The sequence below is a fragment of the Mustela putorius genome, unplaced genomic scaffold (assembly GCF_011764305.1).
Source record: "Mustela putorius furo isolate JIRA1106 unplaced genomic scaffold, ASM1176430v1.1 tig00003853_pilon_pilon_pilon, whole genome shotgun sequence".
Taxonomy (NCBI): Eukaryota; Metazoa; Chordata; class Mammalia; order Carnivora; family Mustelidae; genus Mustela; species Mustela putorius.
The window spans coordinates 33837619-33862433 of NW_025422005.1; the positions used below are offsets into that span (position 1 = coordinate 33837619).

Consider the following 24815-nt stretch of genomic DNA (forward strand, 5'->3'; position numbering starts at 1 on the left):
TTAACAGACAGAGATCACAAGTAGGCAGAGAGGCAGGCAGAGAGAGAGAGAGAGGGGGAAGCAGGCTCCCCTCTGAGCAGAGAGCCCGATGCCGGGCTCCATCCCAGGACCGTGAGATCATGACCTGAGCCAAAGGCAGAGGCTTTAACCCACCGAGCCACCCATGTGCCCCTATTTAAATGCATTTTAACAAATGAGAAAGTCACTGTAGAAATAACTTACCTGTATACAGAAATGGATGTGATCAAGCCAGCATTCAGACCCCTTTCCACCTGGCTTCAGACGTTGTCCTCATCCCACTCTAACATAGAACTTTCTCTTTTTTCCCAAATCCACACTGTCAGTTTGATCCTAAGTAAGTTTCTTAAGGACGGGAGGTAGGAATGTCCCGCTCCCAGGTGTGCTCCCAGTGCCTTGTCCAGTGAATAGTCAATAACTGTGGTAAGTCCATCAAGGACAGAGGAGGAAGATAGAAGACAGAATAGTGCCATCTGTAATAATGGAACCCAGACCCTAAGTCTCAGTATTGGAAGATTTTGGAGGTTTGGGAAGGGCAGGGACGAGGACTGTCACGTGACCCCATCTTTAACCCTGTGCGTCACCATCTCCTGGAGGATCTGTCACGTCAAGAACTGCCCCCCACCATCAGGTTGACTGTAGAGAGCATGGGTTCTCTTTAATGCTTTAAAAAAGAGTGGGGGTAGACAAACCATAAGTGACTCTTCTTTTTTTTTTTTTTAAAGATTTTATTTATTTATTTGACAGAGAGAAATTACAAGTACACTGAGAGGCAGGCAGAGAGAGAGAGAGAAGGAAGCAGGCTCCCCGCTGAGCAGAGAGCCCGATGCGGGACTCGATCCCAGGACCCTGAGATCATGACCTGAGCCGAAGGCAGCGGCTTAACCCACTGAGCCACCCAGGTGCCCCCATAAGTGACTCTTAATCTCACAAAACAAACTGAGGGTTGCTCAGGAGAGGGGGGTTGGGAGAAGGGGGGGTGGGGTTATGGACATTGGGGAGGGTATGTGCTATGGTGAGTGCTGTGAAGTGTGTAAACCTGGAGATTCACAGACCTGTACCCCTGGAGATAAAAATATATTATGTTTATAAAAAATTTTAAAAAAGAAAGAGTGAGGGTGGGGCGCCTGGGTGGCTCAGTGGGTTAAAGCCTCTGCCTTCTGCTCGGGTCATGATCTCAGGGTCCTGGGATCAAGCCCCGGAATGGGCTCTCTGCTCAGTGGGGAGCCTGCTTCCTCCTCTCTCTCTGCCTGCCTCTCTGCCTGCTTGTGATCTCTGTCTGTCAAATAAATAAATAAAATCTTAAAAAAAAAAAAAGAGTGGGAGAGAAAACAACAACAAAAGTCTTTCTTCTTGGTTCCTCTAAGCAAAGCTAAAAATATTTCACTGAAGACGAAAAGAGGACAACAGAGAAACAAGCCCCAAGAGCACAAGAAAGCCAGAAAGGTAGTCTGGTTTGCAAACTACAGCATCCTGCTTCTTTTGTAGATAGCTCAAGCAAGCGCCTCCTTAGTTCACAACAGGAGAGCGCGGCCTGGCAGGATTCGACGGGCTCCTGGCTTCACATCTTCTAGCCTGTTCACAAGCCCCATTGTTCAAAGACTTCCTCCTACACATCCTGGTACCTATGTGATCAAGACCCAAAGAGCCACATCCCTACTTTGCAGCTCTCCTGGGGCTCTCAGCACAGTAGCTCCTCAACCACACTGAATGTTGGAATCACCTGAGGAGCTTAAAACATGACCCATGCCTGCGTCCCACCGGACATGGATTCTAAAGTCATCGGGTTCATGTTTGGCCTGGGTATTGGGATTTTTTAAGCTCTTCAGGTGAGTTCAAAATGGTTCCAAGTTGAGAATCACTGCTCCAAAAGATACCGTCTCCTGTCTGAGGAACTCTGCACTCTCTCAGTTGGTTGATACCAAGAATAAACTCGGGTTTGAGGGCAGCCCTGCCAACACAGAGGAGTCTGTCTACATATGTTGGCTCTCAGCCTAAGTCCTCACCACCGAGAGATTCTGATTTAGCAGGTCAGGAATCAGACTTAGGTGCCTTAGTGTTTAAAAGTTTCCTCAGGTGATTCCTACATGTGAGGGTTGAGAACCATGGAGATATAGCCTTAAGCCTGTCACTATAATAATATCTGAATGTATCATAACTGCAGCAGAATGTAGTAGTAGTTTTATTATGATAGTGGGATTATGGGTACTCTTCCTTTTGAGTTAACATTTTTCGTCTTATCCTCATATCCATTTACAGTGAAAAGATTTGGATGTGCCTTCTTTTCTTTATTTTTTTTCAAACTTTCATTGTGATCTCTAGGTCTCTAAACACTACTTTCAGAAATCTTAAATTAATTTTTGGTTACCAACCCTTTCTTTAGTTTCTCCTTTATGGGCTTTTAAAATCTGAATCAATTATTTTAAGAGTTTCCTGTACATTCTATTAGCCTATTTAAGTACCCCTTCCTTACCTATAATTTCAGTAAATATTTGTGTAAAGACTTACTGTCTTTGCTGTGCTGTCAAATCCCTAGGAGGTCTGAGGGTGAGGCATGATAAGTCTGGAAGAATGGGCAGACCAAATCATGCAGGGCTTTTGATATAACAGGAAGAAGTTCTGGCTTCATTTTGAAGGCAAAAGATGCCACTGGAGTATTTGAAGTAGGTGAAAAACATAGTTTTGACCTATAGGAAGATGACTTTGACTGCAGAAGGGTAGATGGATTGGAGAGGACAGAAGTATGAAGAGAGATAGTACATAGGAGGCCATCAAAGAAGTAAAAAGCAGGGTGCCTGGGTGGCTCAGTGGGTTAAAGCCTCTGCCTTCGGCCTAGGTCATGATCTCAGGGTCCTGGGATCGAGCCCTGTATCAGGCTCTCTGCTCAGCAGGGAGCCTGCTTCCTCCTCTCTCTCTGCCTGCCTCTCTGCCTACTTGTGATCTCTCTCCCTCTGTCAAATAAATAAATAAAATCTTAAAAAAAAAAAAGTAAAAAGCAGAATTCAGTAGAGAAAAATCAACAAAACTAAATGCTAGTTCTTTGAAAATATTAATAAAATCAATAAACCTCTAGCTGGGCTAACCAAAAGAGAGAGAGAGAGAGAGGATACAAATGACTAATATCAGAAATAAAAGGGGCATCGTCATTACTGATCCTCTGGATATTAAAAGGACAATAAAGGAATATTGTGAACAAGTCTGTAAAGGCAGTTTGATAACTTAGGTACAATGGACCAATTCCTTGGAAGACACAAACTTCCAAAACTCACACAAGAAAAAAATAGATCATCTGAATAGCTCTGTTATCTACTAAAGAAATTGAATCAAAATTTAATAACCTTTCAAGACAGAGAACACTGCATTTAGTTGGTTTCACTGATGAATTCTATCAGACGTACAAGGAAGAGATGATACCAATTCTCTACAATCTACAATAGAAACAGAGGAAACACTTCGTAACTTATTTTGTAAAGCTAGCATTATCCTAAAATCAAAACAAGTTGAAGACGCTTTAAGAAAAGGCTGGCTCAGTCAGTAGAGTATGTGACTCTTGATCTTGGTGTTGTGAGTTCAAGCCCCCATTGGATGTAGAGATTGCTTTTTAAAAAAGAAAGACATTATAAGAAAGGAGAACGACAGACCATTATCTCTTGTGAACATAACATAAGGCTGGCTCAGTCGGTAGAGCATGACTCTTGATCTTGGGGTCATGAGTTCAAGCCCTACATTGGATGTAGGAGACTGTTTAGAAAAGAAAAGAAATAAAAAGACATTATAAGAAAGGAAAACTATAGGGCTTCTGGGTGGCTCAAAGGGTTAAGCCTCTGCCTTTGGCTCAGGTCATGATCTCAGGGTTCTGGGATGGAGCCCCGCATCTGGCTCTCTGCTCAGCAGGGAGCCTGCTTCCCCCTCTCTCTGCCTGCCTCTCTGCCTACTTGTGATCTCTCTTTGCCAAATAAATAAATAAATTTTTTTTTTAAAAAAGGAAAACTATAGACTGTTCTCTCTCATGAATGTAACATAAAGATCCTCAAGAAAATATTAGCATACTGAATGTATATTCATTGTATAAAAAGAATCAAATACTGCAACTAAGTGGGAATCAAATACTACAACTAAGAATCAAATACTACAACTAGGTGTGCAAGACTGATTCCACATCAGAAAATCGGTGACTGTATTCCATCCCATCATCAGGCAAAGGGGAAAATTTCATGATCATATCTATAAGACATAGGAAAAGCATTTGATACAATCCAATATCCAATTATGATTTTAGAAAAAAGAGTCAGCAAACCAGTAGTAGAGTATGATAAAGAACACCTACAAAAAACCAGGCAGTTAACATGCTGAATGATGAGAAAACTAGATGTATTCCCCCAAGACTGGGCAAAGGCAGGAATGTCCCCTTTCACCACTCCTTTCCAGTATAATACAGTAACCGCCAGCTAATTCAAGTAAAAAGAAAGAAAAGAAAAGAAACTAAAAGGCATAGAGATGGGGAATGATGACATAAAACTGTCTCTTTTCACAGATGACATGATTGTCTCTGTAGAGAAACCCAGAGACTTGTCAAAACACTCCCGAAGCGCATTAGCAAGTATAGCAAGGCCATAGGATAGGAGATTGATAATACACACAAGTCAATCTTTTCCAGTATACCAGCAATAAGCAATTGGAATTTGACATTAAAAACACAGTATCAGGGGCGCCTGGGTGGCTCAGTGGGTTAAGCCGCTGCCTTCGGCTCAGGTCATGATCTCAGGGTCCTGGGATCGAGTCCCGCATCGGGCTCTCTGCTCAGCGGAGAGCCTGCTTCCTCCTCTCTCTCTCTCTGCCTGCCTCTCTGCCTACTTGTGATTTCTCTCTGTCAAATAAATAAATAAAATCTTTAAAAAAAAAAAAAAAAAAAACACAGTATCAGGGGCGCCTGGGTGGCTCAGTGGGTTAAGCCGCTGCCTTCAGCTCAGGTCATGATCTCAGGGTCCTGGGATCGAGTCCCGCATTGGGCTCTCTGCTCAGTAGGGAGCCTGCTTCCTCCTCTCTCTCTTTCTCTGCCTGCCTCTCTGCCTACTTGTGATCTCTGTCTGTCAAATAAATAATAAAATCTTTAAAAAAAAAAAACAACACAGTATCATTGAAGAAGCACTGCGACAGTGGAGGCAGAGAGCGGAGTGATGCATCCACAAGCCCAGGAACACCAAGGGTTGTCAGCTGCTGCAGAGGAGCCCAGAGCAGATCCTCCCTCAGAGCATCTAGAAGGAACTGCCTGAGGAAACCACCTTGAGTTTGAACTTCTGGCCTCTGGAACTGTGAGAGGATAAGTTACTGTTTTAAGCTTCCCTGCCCTGTGCCTTTGGGGTAATTTGTGGTGGCAGCCCCAGGAGCCTGATAGTGGGAGAAAGGAAGAAGTGCCAGGCAGGGGACCAGTGGCACAAATGCTTAGGGGTGCCAGGAAGGCCTGCTCTGCTTTGGGAAGAGGCTGAAGATGTCCATCAGAGATGCCCAGACCTACATGCCTATCTTTGATGTAGTTATGACACCTGTGGTGCATAGCTGTTTCCTACTAGGTCATAAAACTAGACTGTGACCCTCTGGAGGATAGCAAAGTCACATGCTTTAATTATTCCAATGTAAGCTTTGGATTAGCAGAAACTGATGACATCTATACTAATTACTAATAGTATATTGCATGCCCACTAAGCACCAGCCTTATATATTATATACATTCTCTCTTTCAGTCCTCACCTCTAAGGTAGGTACCATTATTATCCCTGCTTTGCAAGTAAAAACTCAGGCCTTCAAAGAATTGCTGCATCTGGGAAAACAAACCCAATAGCTCCCATGTAAAAAAAAACTGATTAGTCAATCCATAAAAACACAGCATCATTTACATAGCACACACATGCAAAGAAAGACTTAGGTATAAATCTAACTACACACACATACCTATTGGCAGGGGTTTGGAGACAGCCAAGTGAGTTGGAGAAAATAAGCCAAGTAAGAAAAATGAAAGGGAACAGTTTTTTCCTCAGTAGATTAGTGAAATGGTAATTCAGATGATCTAGAAGTAGTAAAAGCAGAAATCAAGCATTAGAACAGAAGCAGCCACTGACATTTCTGTAACTTTGCAAAGAATGCTCTGACCTACATTGTTGCAGGAAATCATTTGATCTTTCTATCCATTCTAGAAAATAAGTGTTATTACAGCTGTTGTAAGAGTTGAGGAAACCAATTACCTCTTACCCGAGGTTACACAACTAGTAAGTAGAAGAGCTAGTTACTTCAACTCAAGTCTTCTTATCTTTCTGCCCATTGTTCTTTATATCAAAGAAAGCAAGAGCTTTGGGAAGAGCAGAAGATGGATTTTAGACTCAGTTGTCTCGTCAAAAACGAGAATAATACTTACCTTAAAGTAGGGCTGCACCAAGGGTATGCAGAGCCCCAGCTAAAAATATTTTTTTAAGATTTTACTTATTTATTTGACAGAGAGCATGAATGAGCACAAGCAGGGGAAGTGGGAGTGGGAGAAGCAGGATCCCCACTGAGCAGGGAGTCTCATGTGGGGCTTGCAGCACCCTGGGACCATGACCTGAGCTGAAGGCAGATGCTTAACAGCTGAGCCACCCAGGTGGCCCCTGGCTAAATATCTTTGTAACACCTCTGGTATATAAACGTGTTGATAGCTCCCCATGCGATACAGTGATTTACTGATGAGGATTTAGAACGATAAGGAAAGAAGAGATGCTTATGTATTTGTTTATTGCCCTTTCAGGTCACATGAACGTTCTTCACAGTATCCAGATGCCATCTCTTTTCTGTTCAGGTTCAGGCATCTCTTCATGTATTTTATTGTCCAGTGCATCATTCCTGGCTAAGTCACACCTCCTGCCACAAGAAAAAACGAATAATACTATTACTATCCTCAGTACCTCGGCTCTCTGGAACCGGCTTTTGTTGTTGTTGTTTTAAGATTTATTTATTTTAGAGAGAAAGCATGCATGGTGGAAGGGGCAGAGGGCAAGGGAGGAAGAATCTCAAGCAGACTCCCTGTGGAGCGTGGAACCTGATGTGGGGCTGGATCTCATGACCCCGCGCTCGACCTGAAATCAAGAGCCAGATGCTGAACTGACTGAGGCACTCAGGTGCCCCAGCATTTGACAGATCTCCATATCCATTTATAATAAAAACTCTCAACACATGGGAATAGAGGGAATTTACCTCAACATAATAAAGATCATATATGACAAACCCACAGTGAACATCGTCAACAGTAAAAAGCTGAAAGCTTTTCCTCTAAGATCAGGAACAAGATAGGGAGGTTCACTCTCACCACCTTTATTCATCATAGTGTTAGAAGTCCTAGCCCAGACTGTTAGGGAAGAAGAAGAAAGGCATCCAGAGCAGAAAGGAAGAAGTGAAAGTGCCTATATTTGCAGATGATGTGATATTATATAGAGAAGATTCTAAAGACTCCACCAAAAAACCATGTGAACTGACAAATGGATTCAGTAAAGTTGCAGGATACAAAATCAATACACAAAGATCAGTTGCACTTTAATACAGCAGTAACTGTCGGTAAGAGAAATTCCTTAAAAATCCATTTACCTCAAAAAGAATAAAAGACTTAGAAATAAATTCAGCCAAAGAGGTGAAAGACCTGTACCACTGAAGACTATGAGACTTTGATGAAAGAAATTGAAGAAGGCAGAAATAAATGGAAAGATATACGCTGCTCTTGGATTGGAAGAATGAATTACATACCACTCAAAGCAATCTACAAATTCAAATTCAATGCAAGCCCTATCAGAATTTATCATTTGAAATTTTATAGTGTTAAAAATAGAATAGTACATCTTCCAAATATGTCTTCTCTTGGGCTCTACACCCAGATGCCTGGATTTCAGGGCTGTACAGCCTTAGAAGACTATGGTAAAGCTAAATGAATAATCAGGTCAACTATTAGTGTATGGTTAATGCTCAGTAAATGTTAGTTTCCATGTTCTTTCCACTACCACCCTGAAAGAGGATGTGGTTATTTTGTTTTGTTTTGTTTTGTTTTTTTAAGAAATGTAGAAACAAAATTGAATTGGAGCAGTTGCCACAGATCCCTGATGGGGAGTCTCTGTGAGCATTTCCTCTACAGCTCAGGCTAAGGCACTTGCAAGAGCTTACAGGAGAGCACCCTCCCAGCCAAAAGGAAAGAAATGACCGAGGTCGTGGAGACAAAAGTAAACTGCAATAATGTCAGCTCCAAAATCACTGATCAAACAGCAGAGTGGCCTGGTTCATTGAAAAGGGATTACAGTGCAAAGTAGCAAGGGCTGAAAGGCAGGTCCTCTAGAGCTAAGAAATACCACCAATTCCAGATGGCTCAGATGAAGCCATCCCTCTGCCTTAAAGCAACGAGAGAGACAGAGGACAGTGCTGCCAAGTTTATTATAGATCACCGTAAATGGGGCCCAAACTATGGGAGCCCTAGCCTCCATTGGCGTTCACGAGAGCAAAGGGTCAGTAATGCCCAGGGCACAGTGGACTGGCCACCCCCAGATGTGGGTGAATGAAGACACTGATGATAATGCAGGAGGAGCCAGCAGACCTGTAATAATGCAGCTAGTTGGAAAAGGCGGTCGGAAGAGATAGAAGTTATCCTTAAGGAGGGAAGTTGCATCTTGGAGCTGAAAGGACCTACAGCAGTGTTAAATAGCCTTTCTTTCACTAGTCTGACTTCAGAAAGAAAAATGAAAATGTGTAATGACAGAATAGGGCTGCTAAAGCTAACCTAAGCTGCTGCGGCCACTTCCCAAGTCATGTTCTGGACACGGGTCTCTGGTAGCTGGGGAAATACATCTTTTTTTTTTTTTTCCCTGTGTTCCAAGATTCATTGTTTATGCACCACCCCCAGTGCTCCGTGCAATATGTGTCCTCCTCAATACCCACCAGTGGGCTCACCTAACCCCTCACCCCACCCCCCACAAAACCCTCAGTTTGTTTTTCAGAGTCCAGTCTTTCATGGTTCATCTCCCCCTCCGATTTCCCCCAACTCACTTCTCTCCATCTCCCCATGTCCTCTGTGTTATTCCTTATGCTCCACAAGTAAGTGAAACCATATAATTGACTATCTCTGCTTGACTTAAGAAATGCATCTTCATCAGGACGGTGAGGGAGGATAGCATTGAAGAAGCGGTGGTGGGGCTAGCTCAGGGCTGAGGGTTCTTTTTTTTCTTTTTTTAAAGATTTTATTTATTTATGTGAGAGAGAGCATGAGAGGGGAGAAGGTCAGAGGGAGAAGCAGATTTCCCATGGAGCTGGGAGTCTGATGCAGGACTCAATCCCAGGACTCTAGGATCATGACCTGAGCTGAAGGCAGTTGCCTAACCAACTGAGCCACCCAGGCACCCCTGCTCTGAGGGTTCTTATCTGATGGTAATATTGGCTAGCTCTGATTAAATTGCTCTACTGGCTGGAAAGGACACTACTGTTTATTCACTGCTGCTAGTCAGGCAGTGTGTCAGGTGTTACCTACACTGTCTGGTTCCATGGTCAGGACCAGTTCCTGAACTCTATGGCAGTGAGCTGGGGGCCGAATGAAGGAGGAGACATAGCAGGGGACTGATCTGATTTCTGTCCTCTCAGAGAAGGTTTTGGAAATTAGTTCATTGCTCACAAGATGCCTGTCACTGGACTTGAGAGGCCCAGGAAGAATCCTCACAGTCCCATCTCCATTTCTCACATCCATCACCACATCTCCCCCACACTTTCTGCTAATTAACCTTCCAACTAGTCAAGGTAACCAGTTGAGTTCACACCAACAAACATTTTGTTGGGTGTTTCCGTACTCTGTGCCGTGCATGGTGCCCAGGTGCTCTGCACCAGGCTGAGTTTTCATGGTCTAGGAGAGAAGTCTCATTTAAAGGGACATTTACTCTTCGGTGTAACTGGTGATGGGCCAGAACCAGGTCCCAGCCATTATTGTGTCCCTAGTCCCAGGCCAGTGTCCTGCAGTGTCCCACAACAAGGCTGTTACAGTGAGCGTGTATTGAGAGAAAACTAAGTGCCAGCCGTTATACTAAGCACTTTATTCTCTCTCTTTTTTAAAATAAGTAATGTTAGCAATTTTATTCAAAATCATCAAAAACTGGAAGGAGCCAAGATACCTGTCGAGGTGAATGGATACACAAAGTGTATCCATACAATTAAATAATATTCAGTGGCAAAAACAAATGAACTATTAAGCCACACAAAGACCTGGATACAGTTTATTTTTTGTTGTTTCTGTTTTTGCTGTTTTTGTATTTTTTGGTTATGTCTTTTTTTTTTTTAAGTTTATATTTTAATTCCAGTTACTTAAAAGCATTTTATTCTTAGCCTAACCCTCAGGACGGTTGTGTGAGTACCATCCCAGTTTTTAAAGATGTGGCCGTGAAGGCACAGAGCAAATCCGTAGTGTGGCCAAAGTCATGCAGCTAGGAAGGGTGGAGCCAGGACACAAGTCCGAGCAGAGTGACTCGCCTGCAAATGTTTGTTGAGCGAATGCGTGAACGAGTAAATGAGAGGGATGGAGGGGAGGGGGCAGGAAAGAGCATGGCAACAAGTGAGCCAGCTAGGGTGAAAGTAGGCTGGGTGAAATGAGGTCTGTAGGCAGGTGGGTTGGTTCTGCTGGGGAGGGAAATGGGTGCAAAGGTGACGAGGCAGTCGCTGGCCAGGGTCGGGAGGGGCAAGCAGAGGAAGGCCAGCCCTTCTTCTTTTGTATTAGGTCTGTCCCCCTCCTCCCCACTCCCTACCTCCTCAAGGACAGTTGTCCTATAGCTGTCCTGTCTCTTGACACATCAGGAGTTGCCCTCTTATTCCAGCCAAATGACAAACGTGCTAAACTGTCTCTTAACCTCAAAAAACATCTTTCCCGGCTTCCTCCCGTCATCTGTTGCCGCATTTCTCTGTTTCCCCTTAGAGCAAAAACAGTAGTCTCTGTTCCGCGACTCCACTCGTTCTCTTTTCCCTTAAACCCAGTGAAATCAGCCTTCCACCCCCACTCTCCAGGGAACCAGCTCTTTCAAGGTCAGGAGTAACCTCTGTGTTGTCAAAGCCAGCTGTCCAGCAAGTGGCCACACCTTGCCAGGCCTTCCACTGTGTTCCATGCAGGTGGTTCCTGTGTCCTCCTTGAAATGCTCCTGGCCTTTGGCAACGGAGAGAGCACTGACTCTCTCCAGATTAGCGTTCTGTCTCGTGGACTGCCCCTTCCAGTCTTTCCTTACCTCCCCAGCATTGATCCCTAAATGCACTCTCCTACTGGGCATCCTTCAGGGACGCGCCCCTATCACAGAATCCAAACCGGAGCGAGGCATTCTGGATGCCTGCCTCTGCCACCTCGCGTTTCACATAACCGTGTGTGGTGCTCTAGGGGATGGCCAGCCCCTCCGGGGGTGCTTTCTCACCACATCCTCCCAAGATCCTTGGGAACTGAGTGGTTCCAATTTGCAGATGAGCAGGATGAGAATCAGATTTTCCATCACTTGCCCAAGGTCACACAACTTGCTGGTGACCTCTGGGAAAGTGTCTCGTTCCAGATCCTGTGCTCTTCCCACTTAGAACCTCTGCGCGGCCTGATCCTTAAACTCAGTGCTGCTGGGTGAGGCAGGGGAGTGGAAGTGTGGTTCCTTTTCTTGGGTTCCAGTCTGTCCGCCTGGCTTTCCTCTTGAGTGCAGTGGTTCGCACTCTTCACCCCAGGGGCTTGGTAGTCACGTTTGCAGGACAATGGGTGCTCTTACTGGTTGAAATGCTAAATCTCCCAAAATGAAAGGCCAGCTGCAGAGTATGAGAAGAACAAGGGCTGAATGATCTGATCAGACATCTGTGGGGGCCTCCTGGCATTTGGAGTGTGAGTGCCTTAGAGAAACTAACTATTCTGGCCGGAGGGAGTTGGCGACTGTTAATCTTGGTGGTTTTGACCGCTAACTGCCCCAGAGGTCCCAGCCTGCTGTATGACTCAGAATCCCCAACACTCCCCCTATTCTTCTCTCCCTGGGGTAGTCAGGAGGCCACTGCTAAGGCATTTTAATTTGGTAATAACTTGACCTGGCCCACTGTCCTCGGGGCTATATGTTCTAAAAGTTACTGTCGTCTTTTAAATGGGGGTTGATTTAGAACTGCTCATCCTCATCGTTGGGCTACCTTGCACTCTCATGGGAAGAGCCTTCCCGGCTGGGTTCTGGCTTCCCTTTGCTCCAGCTGGCCAGTGTCCCTCCCTCTTCTCCACGATAGATGACCTGAGTCTGCAGACCTGGGACCGCCCATGGCCCTTATTCCTGAAGCATCTCGCCAGAGGTTGACAGTGTAAACCAGACAGAGGAGATACGTGGCCAAAGGCTTTCTCTTGTCGTGTATACATTTCTGTGGGGCAATGTGTTTGAGGGGCAACTGCAGTCCTGTGATGGCGCTTACCATGGTCCGCGCTGTGGTGGCGCCATGCTGGGAGCTCATGCCCTGCTGTCTGCCACTTCCCTAGCTGTAGGATCTTGGATAAGTCTTCAGTGTGAGACCTTCTGGAACTGAGAAAGAACACAGGAACGGTTAGAAGGCAGGCATACAGATGGCAGGGGGTTGGGAGGCACGGGTAGGAGGAACTCATGACACCTCGCTGCTTGTCTACACACTTTCAAATAGCGGTGTGAGGTCTTCTTGACTCTCTTCTCTACCCCTCTCTACCAGCGCTGACCACTTCCGTGCTGCCCGCGGACTCGGCTCTTCCCCGTGTGATGGCGCTTACCATGGTCCGCGCTGTGGTGGCGCCATGCTGGGAGCTCGTGCCCTGCTGTCTGCTACTTCCCTAGCCGTAGGATCTTGGATAAGTCTCTGTCTTTCTGAGCTCCTGTGTAAATTAATAACTGAGAGGACCTACTCACATGACTGTTGAAGACCTGAAAAAAAAAAAATCTTTCAGTCCCTGTGCCTTGTCTGAGAGCTTCCTGCAAGGTCATCGATTGTGCTGGAGTGTAGATTTCATTTCGGAAATACAGTTGCTCACATAAGAAAATAGTTACGTAAATTCTCTTGTTAAACCTTTGACTCTCCTTTGCCTACCAAATAAAGTCTCAGCGCTGGCTTAGCGCTGGGCATTTGCATCTGCATTTCTGGCTTCACATTTCATTGGTAGGAAAGGCTATATATATATATATATATATATATATATATATATATGTAGACTTCTGGAAGAAATTGCACATGGATACAGCTGAGTTTATCTAAATTCAGTGAGCAGTTACTCTGTGCCAGGCCCTGGGCTAGGCCCATAGGGGCACACGAGTGAATCACACATGACACACGCTAGCGGTGGCATCATCGTTCCCGGCTCTTCAGTCCAGGCGCCAGCTCTCTTCCCCCCAGACCTGCCCCACCCAGTTCCTGCAGAAGGCAGCCCCGAGGGGAGACCTACCATGGGGCCCCAGCTCGGTGGAGCAGCTGGGCATCAGTGTGTTGGCAGCGGGCCCAAGGGTGGAGGCGGGGGGGAAGGGGTTTGGGCCTGGGAACTGGCAGCCTGCCAGGGCTCCCTCAGGTGCCTCAGCACGCAGGGCCTCCAGCCTTGCAGCCACTGAATGTGTCCTGTTCTTCCACTGTGGTTTCCTCAGGACTGCACTGGCAAGAATTTTTGGTGGCAGAGCAGGGACTCCAGCCCCACGGAGAGCACATAAGGACATCAAAGCCCAAAGATATAAAGGGATTTGACTGTAGTTGCTGCCACAAAATCAGAGCTGGGACACACAAGTCCTCTGAAAAAAATATCCCGCAGATATTCAGCAAACACTCTGGGTTGTGGGCTCCTGAGATTGTCTTATTTCTGGTACAAGTTCGTGAGACTGTAGCAGAGTCATGTTGCTCTGTCAGAAAATTACAGACATCTGAGACGCCTGGGTGGCTCAGTTGGTTAAGCTGCTGCCTTCGGCTCGGGTCATGATCCCAGGGTCCTGGGATTGAGTCCCGCATCGGGCTCCTTGCTCAGTGGGGAGCCTGCTTCTCTCTCTGCCTCTGCCTGCTGCTCTGCCTGCTTGTGTTCTCCCACACACACTCTCTCTCTCTCTCTCTCTCTCTCTCTAATAAATAAATAAATAAATAAATAAATAAAATCTTAAAAAAAAAAAAATTACAGACCTCTTCTGTGGGCCCGTCGCTGGAGATGCAGGGTTAAATCAGACTCCAGCTTTGGGAATTCACAGCTTAATGAGGGAGGCGCACTCCCAGCAATTCTAGTACAATACGGCATATAATGTGGGTGGCAGGGGGACAGACTGTAGGGCACAGGGGAGGCATTTAGCCCAACCTGGGGGTCAGGGGATTTCTCCCAGTGGAGTGGAGACCTGAACTTAGTTGTGAAGGACCAGTAGGCGTAGCTAGGTGGAAAGGGGCAAGGAAGAACATTCCAGGCACAGAGAATGGGAGAGCAGGAGAGCATCTATAACTAAACATCTGATCTCGACAGCTGTAGCCCCAAAATATTCTTGGCTGTAGGACACTGAGAGTGGGTTCCCACTGGCTGGGTCCTAGTACGTCTGTGTGGAGAGAATAGAGGCAGGCGTGGCTGGTGTATCAGGCCCCACAATGAAGCCTAAGAGGTCGGTGCCTGTGACTGTCAAAGCCCCGGCTGCTCTTCCCCTAGGTCTTGGGACTCCACTTGCCCGGCCTGGAAGCCTGGATGGAATTCCTGCTTTCCTTGGGATTAAGCTTGCTGCAAAGAATCTGTGCAAAACCAATGAGTTCCTTTTACCAAATTCTGTAAGAGGGGCGTTGCTAATTTATTCCTTTAGGCCTTTGGGTTTAGGATTTCTACCCCCCACCCCATCCCCCAGAAGTGTTGGTGTAGAAAAGAGGCTGAAAGCCTGATTGCTGAGAATGAAGCTTTATTCAACGTTTTAAAAAACCCACAGCTCTTCAAGAACTAATACCCCACTGATTGCTCAGTGCCTGGCAAACTGTGACTTTCCTTCTCTTCCCATAGGCCTGCTGAGTTAGCTACCAAGTACGCAAACTTTTCAGAGGGAGCTTGCAAGCCTGGCTATGCTTCAGCCCTGATGACTGCCATCTTTCCCCGGTAAGTGCTTCCCTTTCTTCCCGCGGCCCAGGATGTGCTCGGAGAATGTGAGATTCTGTTGTAACTCACCTCTATGTCCTAGAGTCTGTGGGTGCCTGGAAAGGGCTTGTTTCGGTGGTTCCTATGCCAGTCCTACTCTCTGCCCTTGCTGTACCTTACCCACATCCTGCCTCTGGGAGCTTCCACCTGCCAGCATAGCCTGTCTCTGTGGAGGGGAGGGAGTGGGTTGAACCTTCGTGGCTGCTCCTTGAAAGCCAGGTAGCTAGGGGCAGCCAGACAAGGCTACCCAGCACAGAGGCTTCGAGCCACATATCAAAACTACGTGGCTTCAGGGAAACGTATCTAAGTAAAGCAGGGAACAAAGAGGAGTTTCAGAGGCTGGCTGTTCTAGCACCTTCTCTCTTTGTCCATTTTGCATTCTGGCGTTCCTGATTTCCTGATACCATGCTTGCTGAAGGAAACCATGCCAAACCCTGGGCGTCCCTTTCACTACTGCTGAAGGGCCTTACTTACATATCTGCTTTTTCCTCTTGGGTTTTCTTTCCGCGAAGCCATGGTATAGAGACGGTACTGACATGCCAGGATGGACTTTGCAGCCCGGGGTGCCGAGACTATCGGGGTCATTTTGTTCCTTTGGAAAGTTCTTGGAGTGTCTGACTTAGAGTGGCTAGAGGAAAAGCTGCCCAGGACCCTCTGGGAGTCGGGTTGTGGCACTTGTGCCACAGGGAGGAGCTCTGGAGGTGGCAGTGGCCTCTTGGGGTATGATCTGTTCACTGTAGGAATGGTTTGCATCCCATCACTGAGCAGGCTGAGGTTAGGGCACACAACGTGCCTGGAGAGGAATGCTGAGAAACAGCTTGCCTGAAAGTAAATCCAGAATATTCAGTTTTTATGCTTTTTTTTTTTTAAGATTTTATTTATTTATTTGAGAGAGAGCATGCACATGCGTGAGTTGGGGGGAGGGACAGAGGGAGAAGCATAAGCAGACTCCCTTTGAGCAGAGAGCCCGATGCAGGGCTCCATCCCAGGACCTTGAGATCATGATCTGAGCCAAAGACAGACTCTTAACGGACTGAGCCACCCATGCGCCCCACTCCTTTTCTTTCTCTAATGTGAGCAACCCAAGCTTGGCTCCTTGTCTAAAACAGGAGCTCTGCTGGCTGAGTATCTGGTGTCCCGATGGAAATCTCTCTGTCCAGGGTGTACCTTCTGACTTTATTCCAAACAATATTTTCCCCCCATCTATGTATTGAGCACCTCTAAAGTGTCTGGTGCTACAAACATTTGTAGGCTTACTTGACTCAGTCTGCTGGGCCAGACACCCGTGAGTTTTTCTTGACCTGGATATAGGTGTGGTTTGTCTTTTTTTTTTTTTTTTAACTTTTTCTAATTGAAAGTAATACAAGCATCTGGTTAAAGAAATAATAACTGAAAATGTGCAAAAGGGTATATACTCCTGCTCCAGATCCCTGCCCCAGAGACAGCCAGGGGTACCGTAAATAGAGCATCATGTTTATTGTTTTGTATCTTGCTTTTTGCTCCTAATAATATATGTTAGAGATTATCCTCTTACCAGCATATATGGTAATCTTATTTGTATGATTGCATAGCATACGATTGTATGGCTATATCATAATTTTTTTAAAAGTAAGATTTATTGAAGTTTAATTTACATGCATTAAAATTGACATTTTGATATAGTTATAGGAGTTTTGATAAATGCATACGTTTGAGCAACCACTACAACAGTCCACCAGAACATTTCCAACATCAGCCCCTGAAATTTCCCTTGACTGCTTTGTAGTTAACCATTCCCCTGACCCCCAGACCCTTACAACCACTGATCAGTTTTCTGTTCCTGGAGTGTCTCCAGAATGTATATTAATGGAATCACATAGTGGGAAGCCTTTTGATGGTGCCTTTTTCATTTAGTATAATGTATTTGAGATTCACATGTGTGTTGTGTGTATCATTTGTTCCTTTTTACTGCTGAATGGCATTCTGTTGTATGGATGTAACATAGTGTGTTCATCTGTTCACTAGGCAAAAGACATTGGGGTAAGTTCTAGTTTGGAGTGATTATAATGAAAGCCATTTGTAATAGGGTGTATGTTTAACTCTACAGGAGATTGCCAAACTGTTTTCCAAATTGACTGTGTTTTGCTTTCCTGCCATCAATGTTGAAGAGTTCCGGTTGCTCCACATCTCTGCCATCAGTGTTTTGAGTTGTAGCTATTCTAATTTATAGTGATACCTGACTGTGGTTTTAATTTGCATTCTACGAATGACTAAGGATATTCAGTTTCATTTTCATGTGCTTATTTGGCATTCTTTTTTTTTTTTTTTTAAGATTTTTTGATGTATTTATGTGACAGAGAGAAAGCGATCACAAGTAGGCAGAGAGGCAGGCAGAGAGAGGAGGGAAGCAGGCTCTCCACTGAGCAGAGAGCCCGATGTGGGGCTTGATCCCAGGACCCTGGGATCATGACCTGAGCTGAAGGCAGGGGCTTAACCCACTGAGCCACCCAGGCGCCCTGGCATTCTTTTTTTTTTTTTTTTTAATAGATTTTATTTTATTTCAGTGTTCCAAAATTCATTGTTTATGCACCACACCCGGTGCTCCATGCAATACATGCCCTCCTTAATATCCACCACCAGGCTTACCCAACCCCCCACTCCCCTCCCCTCCAAAACCCTCAGTTTGTTTCTCAGACTCCATAGTCTCTCTTGGTTTGTCTCCCCCTCTGGATTTCCCCCACTCACTTCGGTCCTTCTCCCAGTGCCCTCCATGTTAATCCTTATGCTCCACAGGTGGGTAAAACCATGTGATAATTGACTCTCTCTGCTTGACTTATTTCTCTCAGCATAATCTCTTCCAGTCCCATCCATGTTGAAACAAAAGTTGGGTATTCATCCTTTCTGATGTTTGGCATTCTTTTATCTTTGAGAATTTGTCTAAATGTCTTTTTTTAAACTGGTTGTCTTCCTATTGAATTGTAAGACAACTTTACATATTGTGGATAGAAGACCTCTGTCAGGTGATTTGCAAATATTATCTTCCAGTCTATGGCTTGTCTTTTTATTCTCTTAATAATGTCTTTTACAGAGCAGAAATTTTTAATCATGATGAAGTCCAGTTTATTAATTTTTGTCTTTTTTTTTTTTAAGATTTATTTATTTATTTGACAGAGAGAGAGAGAGACAGTGAGAGGGGGAACACAAACGGGAGTGGAAGAGAGAGAAGCAAGCTTCCATCTGGGCAAGGAGTCCAGTGTGGGGCTGGATCCCATGACCTGAGCCAAAGGCAGATGCTTAACCACTGAGCCTCCTAGGCACCCCTCAGTTTTTTCTTTTATGGATTTTGTTTTTGATATCTTACCTAAGAAATCTAACCCTAGTCCAAAGTCAAAAGATCTTTTCCTATGTTTTCTTCTAGATTTTTATAGGTTTAGCCCTTACATTTAAGTACGTGACCTGTATCAAATGAATTTTTATATATAGTTTCGCATATGTACGCTCAGTTGTTCCAGAACCATTTGTTGAAGACTAGTCTGTCTTCATTCAGTTATGTTGGCATATTTGTTGAAAGTCAACTAGGCATGTATATGTGGGTCTCTTTCTGGAATCCGTGTTCCATTCCACCGATGTTTATGTCTGTCCTTACACCGATATCACACCAATATAAATTAATATAAACAACCAGGTCTTCTGTTAATAAAGACAGCTTTATTTCTTCCTTTTCAATCTGGATGCCTTTTCTTCCTTTTTCTGGCTCATTGCACTGGCTAGAATCTTCAGTACAGTGTTGAACAGATGAGGTAAGAGTGAATATACTTGCCTTGTTTCCAGTCCAGGGGGAAAACCTTTAGTCTTTCACCATTACGATGTTAGCTGCAGGTTTTTCATAGATCACCTTTCAGATCGAGGAAGTTGTCTTTACTGCTGGTTTGTTGAGAATGTTTATAATGAATAGTGTTGAATTTTGTCACATGCTTCTTTTTCTGGATCTTTTGACATGACCATACGGCTTTTTTTTTTTCTTTAATCTATTAATATGATGAATCACAATGATTTGTTCTTTATTGATTGATTCTCAAATGTTAAACCAGCCTCGAATTACTAGAATAAACTTCATTTGGCTCTAATGTATTGTTCTTTTTATATATGGCTGGGTTCAATTTACTAATGTTTTATTAAGGATTTTTGTTCACATAAACAGTCATGTGAAATATTGCTCTGTAGTTTTCTTGTAATGTCTTTAGTTTTGGCATCAGGGTAATGCTGACATCATAGGACAGGTGAGAAAAATATTCCTTCATCTGCAGTTTCCTGTAAGTTTTGTGTAGAACTGATAATAATTTTCTTTAAATGATTGATAGGATTTATGAGCAAAGATACCTAGGGAGACCTAGGTTTCTTATTAAGAAAGTCCCTTTGGGACGTGTGGGTGGCTCAATTGATTGAGCATCTGACTTTTGGTTTCCACTCAGGGCACGATGTCATGGGTTGTGAGAGTGAGCCCCATGCGGGGCTCTGCACTGATTGGGAAGTCTGCTTGAGATTTTCTCCCTCACCTTCTGCCCCTCCTCCCCTTTCTCTCTCGAATAAATAAATAAATCTTAAAAAAAAAAAAAAAGGAAAATCCCTTTGTGGGCAGGTTTTTTTAAAACTAAGAATTATATTTCTAAAAAGAAAAAAGAATTTCATTTCTTTAATAGATATAGAACTTTCATATTTCTATTCAGGTTTCCTATTTCTTCTTTGGTGTAGTTAATGCCCGACAGGGAATTTGTAGATTTCATCTCAGTTGTTAAATATACTGACATGAAATACATAATTTCTCTTTTTTTCCTAGTCTTTGTGGTTAGAGGTTTATCATTTCGATTGATCTTCTCACAGAACTAGCTTTTGGGCTCATTGATTTTTCTCTTTTGGTATTTTTCTCACTATAATCACTGTTTTCTACTCTTTATTATTTCGTACCTTACAATTATTGGGGTTTAATTTATTCCTTGTTTCTTGAGATAGAAGATTAGACCACTGATTTGATTCCTTGATTTCATGCTACAAATTTTTCTCTATATGCTGTATCAGCTGGGATGCCTGGTGGCTCAGTCGGTTAAGTATCTGCCTTTGGCTCAGGTCATGATCTCAGGGTCCTGGGATGGAACCCTGCATCAGGCTCCCTGCTCAGCATGGAGTCTGCTTGTCCCTCTCCCTCTGCCCCTCCCCCCAGCTTGTGCTCTTTCTCTCTCTGTTTCCTCTCAAATGAATAAAGTCTTTTTAAAAAACTATCAGCAACATCCCACAAATTTTGATATTGTATTATTATTTTCATTGAGTTAAAGATATTTTCTAACTTCACTTGTGATTTCTACTTTGACCCGTGGTTCTTTTGACATTTTGCTTCATTTCCAAATATTTGAGGATGTTGCAAATATCTTTTTGTTGCAGATATCTGGCTTATTTTTGTTCTGATCAGAGAATATTTTTTGTATAATTTTAATACTTTTAAGTTGATTGAGACCTGAGTCATGGGATAAAACGTGTTCCATTTTGGTGATGGTTGATATCAAAAAACAAAGAGAGAAAGAGAGGAAAAAAACAAGTGTTGACAGAGATGTAGGGAAATTGGAACCCCTGTACACTGTTGGCCAGAATGTAAAATAGTGCAGCCACTATGGAAACAGTGTGATAATTTCTTTAAAAAATTGAAAATGGAGTGACTATGTAACCCAGCAATTCCATTTCTGGATATACACTCAAAAGAAATGAAAGCAGGGTCAAGCTGGTATTTGTACACCCGTGTTCAGAGCAGCATTACTTTACAATAGCCAAAGCAATCCAGGTGTCTGTCTAGAGAGATGGAAGGATAAACAAAATATGATATAGTTACACAATGGAACATTATTCAGCCTTAAAAAGGAAGGAAATTTTTTTTTAAGATTTTATTTATTTATTTGACAGAGAGAGATGACAAGCAGGCAGAGAGGCAGGCAGAGAGAAAGGAGGAAGCAGGCTCCCTGCTGAGCAGAGAGCCCGATGCGGGGCTCGATCCCAGGACCCTGAGACCATGACCATGAGCCGAAGGCAGCAGCTTAACCTACTGAGCCACCCAGGCGCCCCGGAAATTTTTTTTTTTAAAAGATATTATTTATTTACCTGACAGAGAAAGACACAATGAGAGAGGGAACACAAGCGGGAAGAGTGTGAGCGGGAGAAGCAGGCTTCCACTAAGTAGGGAGCCCAATGTGGGGCTCAATCCCAGAACCCTGGGATCATGACCTGAGCCAAAGGCAGGAGCCTAATGATTGAGCCACCCAGGTGCCCCAAAAGGAAGGAAATTTTAAGATGCTACATGTGTGAGCCTTAAGGACATTATGCTAAGTGAAATAAGCCAGTCATAGAAAGAAAAATATATTTGGTTCCACTTAAATGAAGTACATGGCGTAGTCAAATTCATAGAGACAGGAAACAGATTCATGGTTACCAGAGGTTGGGGGGAGGGAAAATGGAAAGTTGCTTAGTGGATGTAGAGTTTCCATTTTGGAAGACGAAAAGACTTCTGGAGACTGGTTGCATAATGTGTATGTATGTACTTTCATACTACTGAATTGTATACTTAAAAATGTTTAAGATGTGGGGCATCTTGCATGCAACTCTTGATCTTGGGGTCATGAGTTTGAGCCCCATGTTGGACACAGAGCTTACTTTAAAAAAAATGTTTAAGATGTGGGCACCTGGGTGACTTAGATAGTTAAGCGCCTAACTCTTGATTTTGGCTTGGGTCATGATCTCAGGGTCCTGGGTTCGAGCCCTGCATCAGGTTCCATGCTCAGAGGGGAGGCTGCTTGAAGATTCTGTCTCTGCCTCTCACTCTGTCTCTCTGTGCTTACATGGTCTCTCTCTCAAATAAACAAATCTTTTAAAAAGGGTTTAAGGGGTGCCTGGGTGGCCCAGTGTGTTAAGCCTCTGCTTTGGCCCAGGTCATGATCCAGGGTCCTGGGATCAAGCCCTGTACCGGGTTCTTGCCCAGTGGGGAGCCTGCTTCCCTGACCCCGCCTGCCTCTCTGTATACTTGTGATTTCTTTCTCTCTGTCAAATAAATAAATAAAATCTTTTAAAAAAAGAAAGTTTTAAGATGGTAAACTTTATGTTACGTGTATGTTACCACAATTTTTAAGTGATCTCTACACCCAAGGTGGGGCTTGAACTCATAACCCTGAGATCAAGGCTCAGTTGCATGCTCTACCCACTGAGCAAGCCAGGTGCCCCCAATTTTTAAAAAAATTTTAATGAGAGGGAAGTTTTATTATAGTTATCCACAAACTTTTTTTTTTTACTGTGGGTCTTTCTTCCTTTCTATAGATACATATTTCCATAGGGTTTCCCTTTTTATCTGCCTGAAGAACTTCTTATAATGATTCCTATGAGTCAGATTTAATAGCAATGCAGTCTTTCAGCTTTGGTTTTGCTGATAAAGTCTTTATTTTACATTAAGATTTTTTTCTTTTCAAAGATTTTATTTATTTGTCAGAGAGAGAGGGAGAGAGCACAAGAGGGAGTGGGCAGGCAGAGGGAGAAGCAGACTCCCTGCTGAGCAGGACCCTGGGATCATGACCTGTGCCAAAAGCAGACGTTTAACCCACTGAGCCACCCAGGCATCCCTTACATTTAAGGGTTTTGTTTTTGTTTTTGCTTTTTTTTTTTTTTTTTCCGGTGAGGGGGGCAGGGGACTGACAATATAATTTTAGGTTGAGGGTTTCACACCCACCAATTACTTTGAAATTATAACTTCATTTTCTTTTAGCTTGCATAGTTTCTAATGAAAGTTTCTGTCATTCTTATCTAGTTTTACCTCATATGTAATGTCTTTATCTTCCTCTGGCTGCTTTTTGAGATTTATTTTTCTCTTTGTCACTGATTTTCAGCAATTTGATTATGATGTGCCCTATTATGGTTTTCTTTAGTTTGGGATTTTTTTTCTCAGCTCCTTGGACCTATGGGTTCATAGTTACTGGTTTTTTAAAGATCAGATTAGGACTTTTTCTTGTCCTTAAATATTTTTTTGAAGTATTTTTCCTACCCCACCTCTCTTCCCAGGAGTCTAGGGAATCCCACAGGCCACTGATGCTCTTCCCTCACCGCCCCCCAGTCTTATTTCTCTCTGTGCCTCATTTTGGGTAGTCGACATTGCTAAGTCTTCACGTCCACTGAGTTTTCTTTCATAGTATCCAGTCAGCTGTTTATCCCATCTGGTGTATTTTTATTCTAGATACTGAGTTTTTAATCTCTCGAGCTCCATTTAGGTCTTTTTATGTCTTCCATTTCATTCCTTGTTATGTTCATGTGTTCTTCTACTTTCTTAAACATGTGGCATATATTTACAATAGCTGTTTTCATATCCTTGTCTGCTAATTATCATCACTGTCATTTCCGGAATGGTTTCTGTTGATGATTTCCCTCCCGGTTATGGTCTATTACTAGAATTTCCCTCCTGGTTATGGCCCTTTTTGGCTCTTTGTATTTCTTGCCCCACATCAAATTACCTGTCTGGTAATTTTTTATTAGATTCCACACATTTCAAAGTTTACATTTTTCTGGGCGAGATTTTTGTTGTATTCTTTTAAAGAGTGCTCGATTTTGCTTGGGCATGTGGCTGAGTTACTTGGAATCAGTTTTAGCCCTCTGAGGCTTGCTTTTAACGCTGTTAGTGCAGGTCGTGAGCAGTCATTTGTCTGGAGCTAATTTATCCCCGTTTCTAATGTTGTACCATTCTGAGGACTCGACCCCGTGTCTTGTGCTTTATGAAGTATTTCCACTCTGATTTATTTCCACTCAGGTTTGTGTAAATATTAACAATTCCCGGCCCTGTATGGGCATCAGGAACTGTTTGGTCTCCTGCTTCCTGGTGGTCTTTTCTCAGCCTCAGATTTTCCTCTCATATATATATACAGAGAAGTGCTTGGCTAAAGATCTGAGGGGACCCCTTCGCAGATCTCTAGAGCTTTCTGTGCAACTCTGTCCTCTATATTGGTCTTCTCTACAAGTTCTAGCCCTTTGGTCTTTTATTTTATTTTATTTTTTTTAAAGATTTTATTTATTTATTTATTTGACAGAGAGAAATCACAAGTAGATGGAGAGGCAGGCAAAGAGAGAGAGAGGGAAGCAGGCTCTCTGCTGAGCAGGGAGCCCGATGTGGGACTCGATCCCAGGACTCTGAGATCATGACCTGAGCCGAAGGCAGTGGCTTAACCCACTGAGCCACCCAGGCGCCCGCCCTTTGGTCTTTTAAATTGTGACTTGTTTTCTGAACTCTGAAAGACTACTGGGCTCTCTTTGGGTTCCTCCTCCCTGGACTGGTCTGAAAACTGTTATTTTGTTTGTTTGTTTGTTTTCACATAGTTTGACTTGTTTCCTAGTTGTTTAAGGTAAGAGGTTAAATCGCATCCCTGTTATTCCATCATGGCTAGAAACAGAAGTACCTTACTCTGTTTTATGTGGCATTTCATTGTATAGATGTACAATAGTTTAATTAGGTAATTCCCTGTTGGTGGACTTTTAGGCATTTTCTAATCTTTATTACAAATATTATTACATCATTGAATAACCTTTTCTGTACATCATTTCCTACACATGTGAGGTCACCTAGAATAAAGAAAAATATTTCTGGATCACAATTACAGGCATTTGCAACTTTGAAAGTTACTGGCAA

General features: G+C 43.7%; 1 protein-coding gene across 14 annotated transcripts in view; it reads left to right on the forward strand.

Annotated features, from left to right (window-relative positions):
- Nucleotides 1-24815, forward strand: part of ST3GAL3 (ST3 beta-galactoside alpha-2,3-sialyltransferase 3) — a 192841-nt gene that overhangs the window by 101455 nt on the left and 66571 nt on the right. For 11 of the 14 annotated variants that reach the window (XM_045064370.1, XM_045064372.1, XM_045064371.1 and 8 more), the window contains one exon: nt 15008-15100. The exons of the other annotated variants lie outside the window; for them this stretch is intronic. In XM_045064370.1, coding sequence (XP_044920305.1) covers nt 15008-15100 — 93 coding nt within the window. The remainder of the gene's footprint in view (nt 1-15007; nt 15101-24815) is intronic. 14 annotated transcript variants of the gene reach the window in all.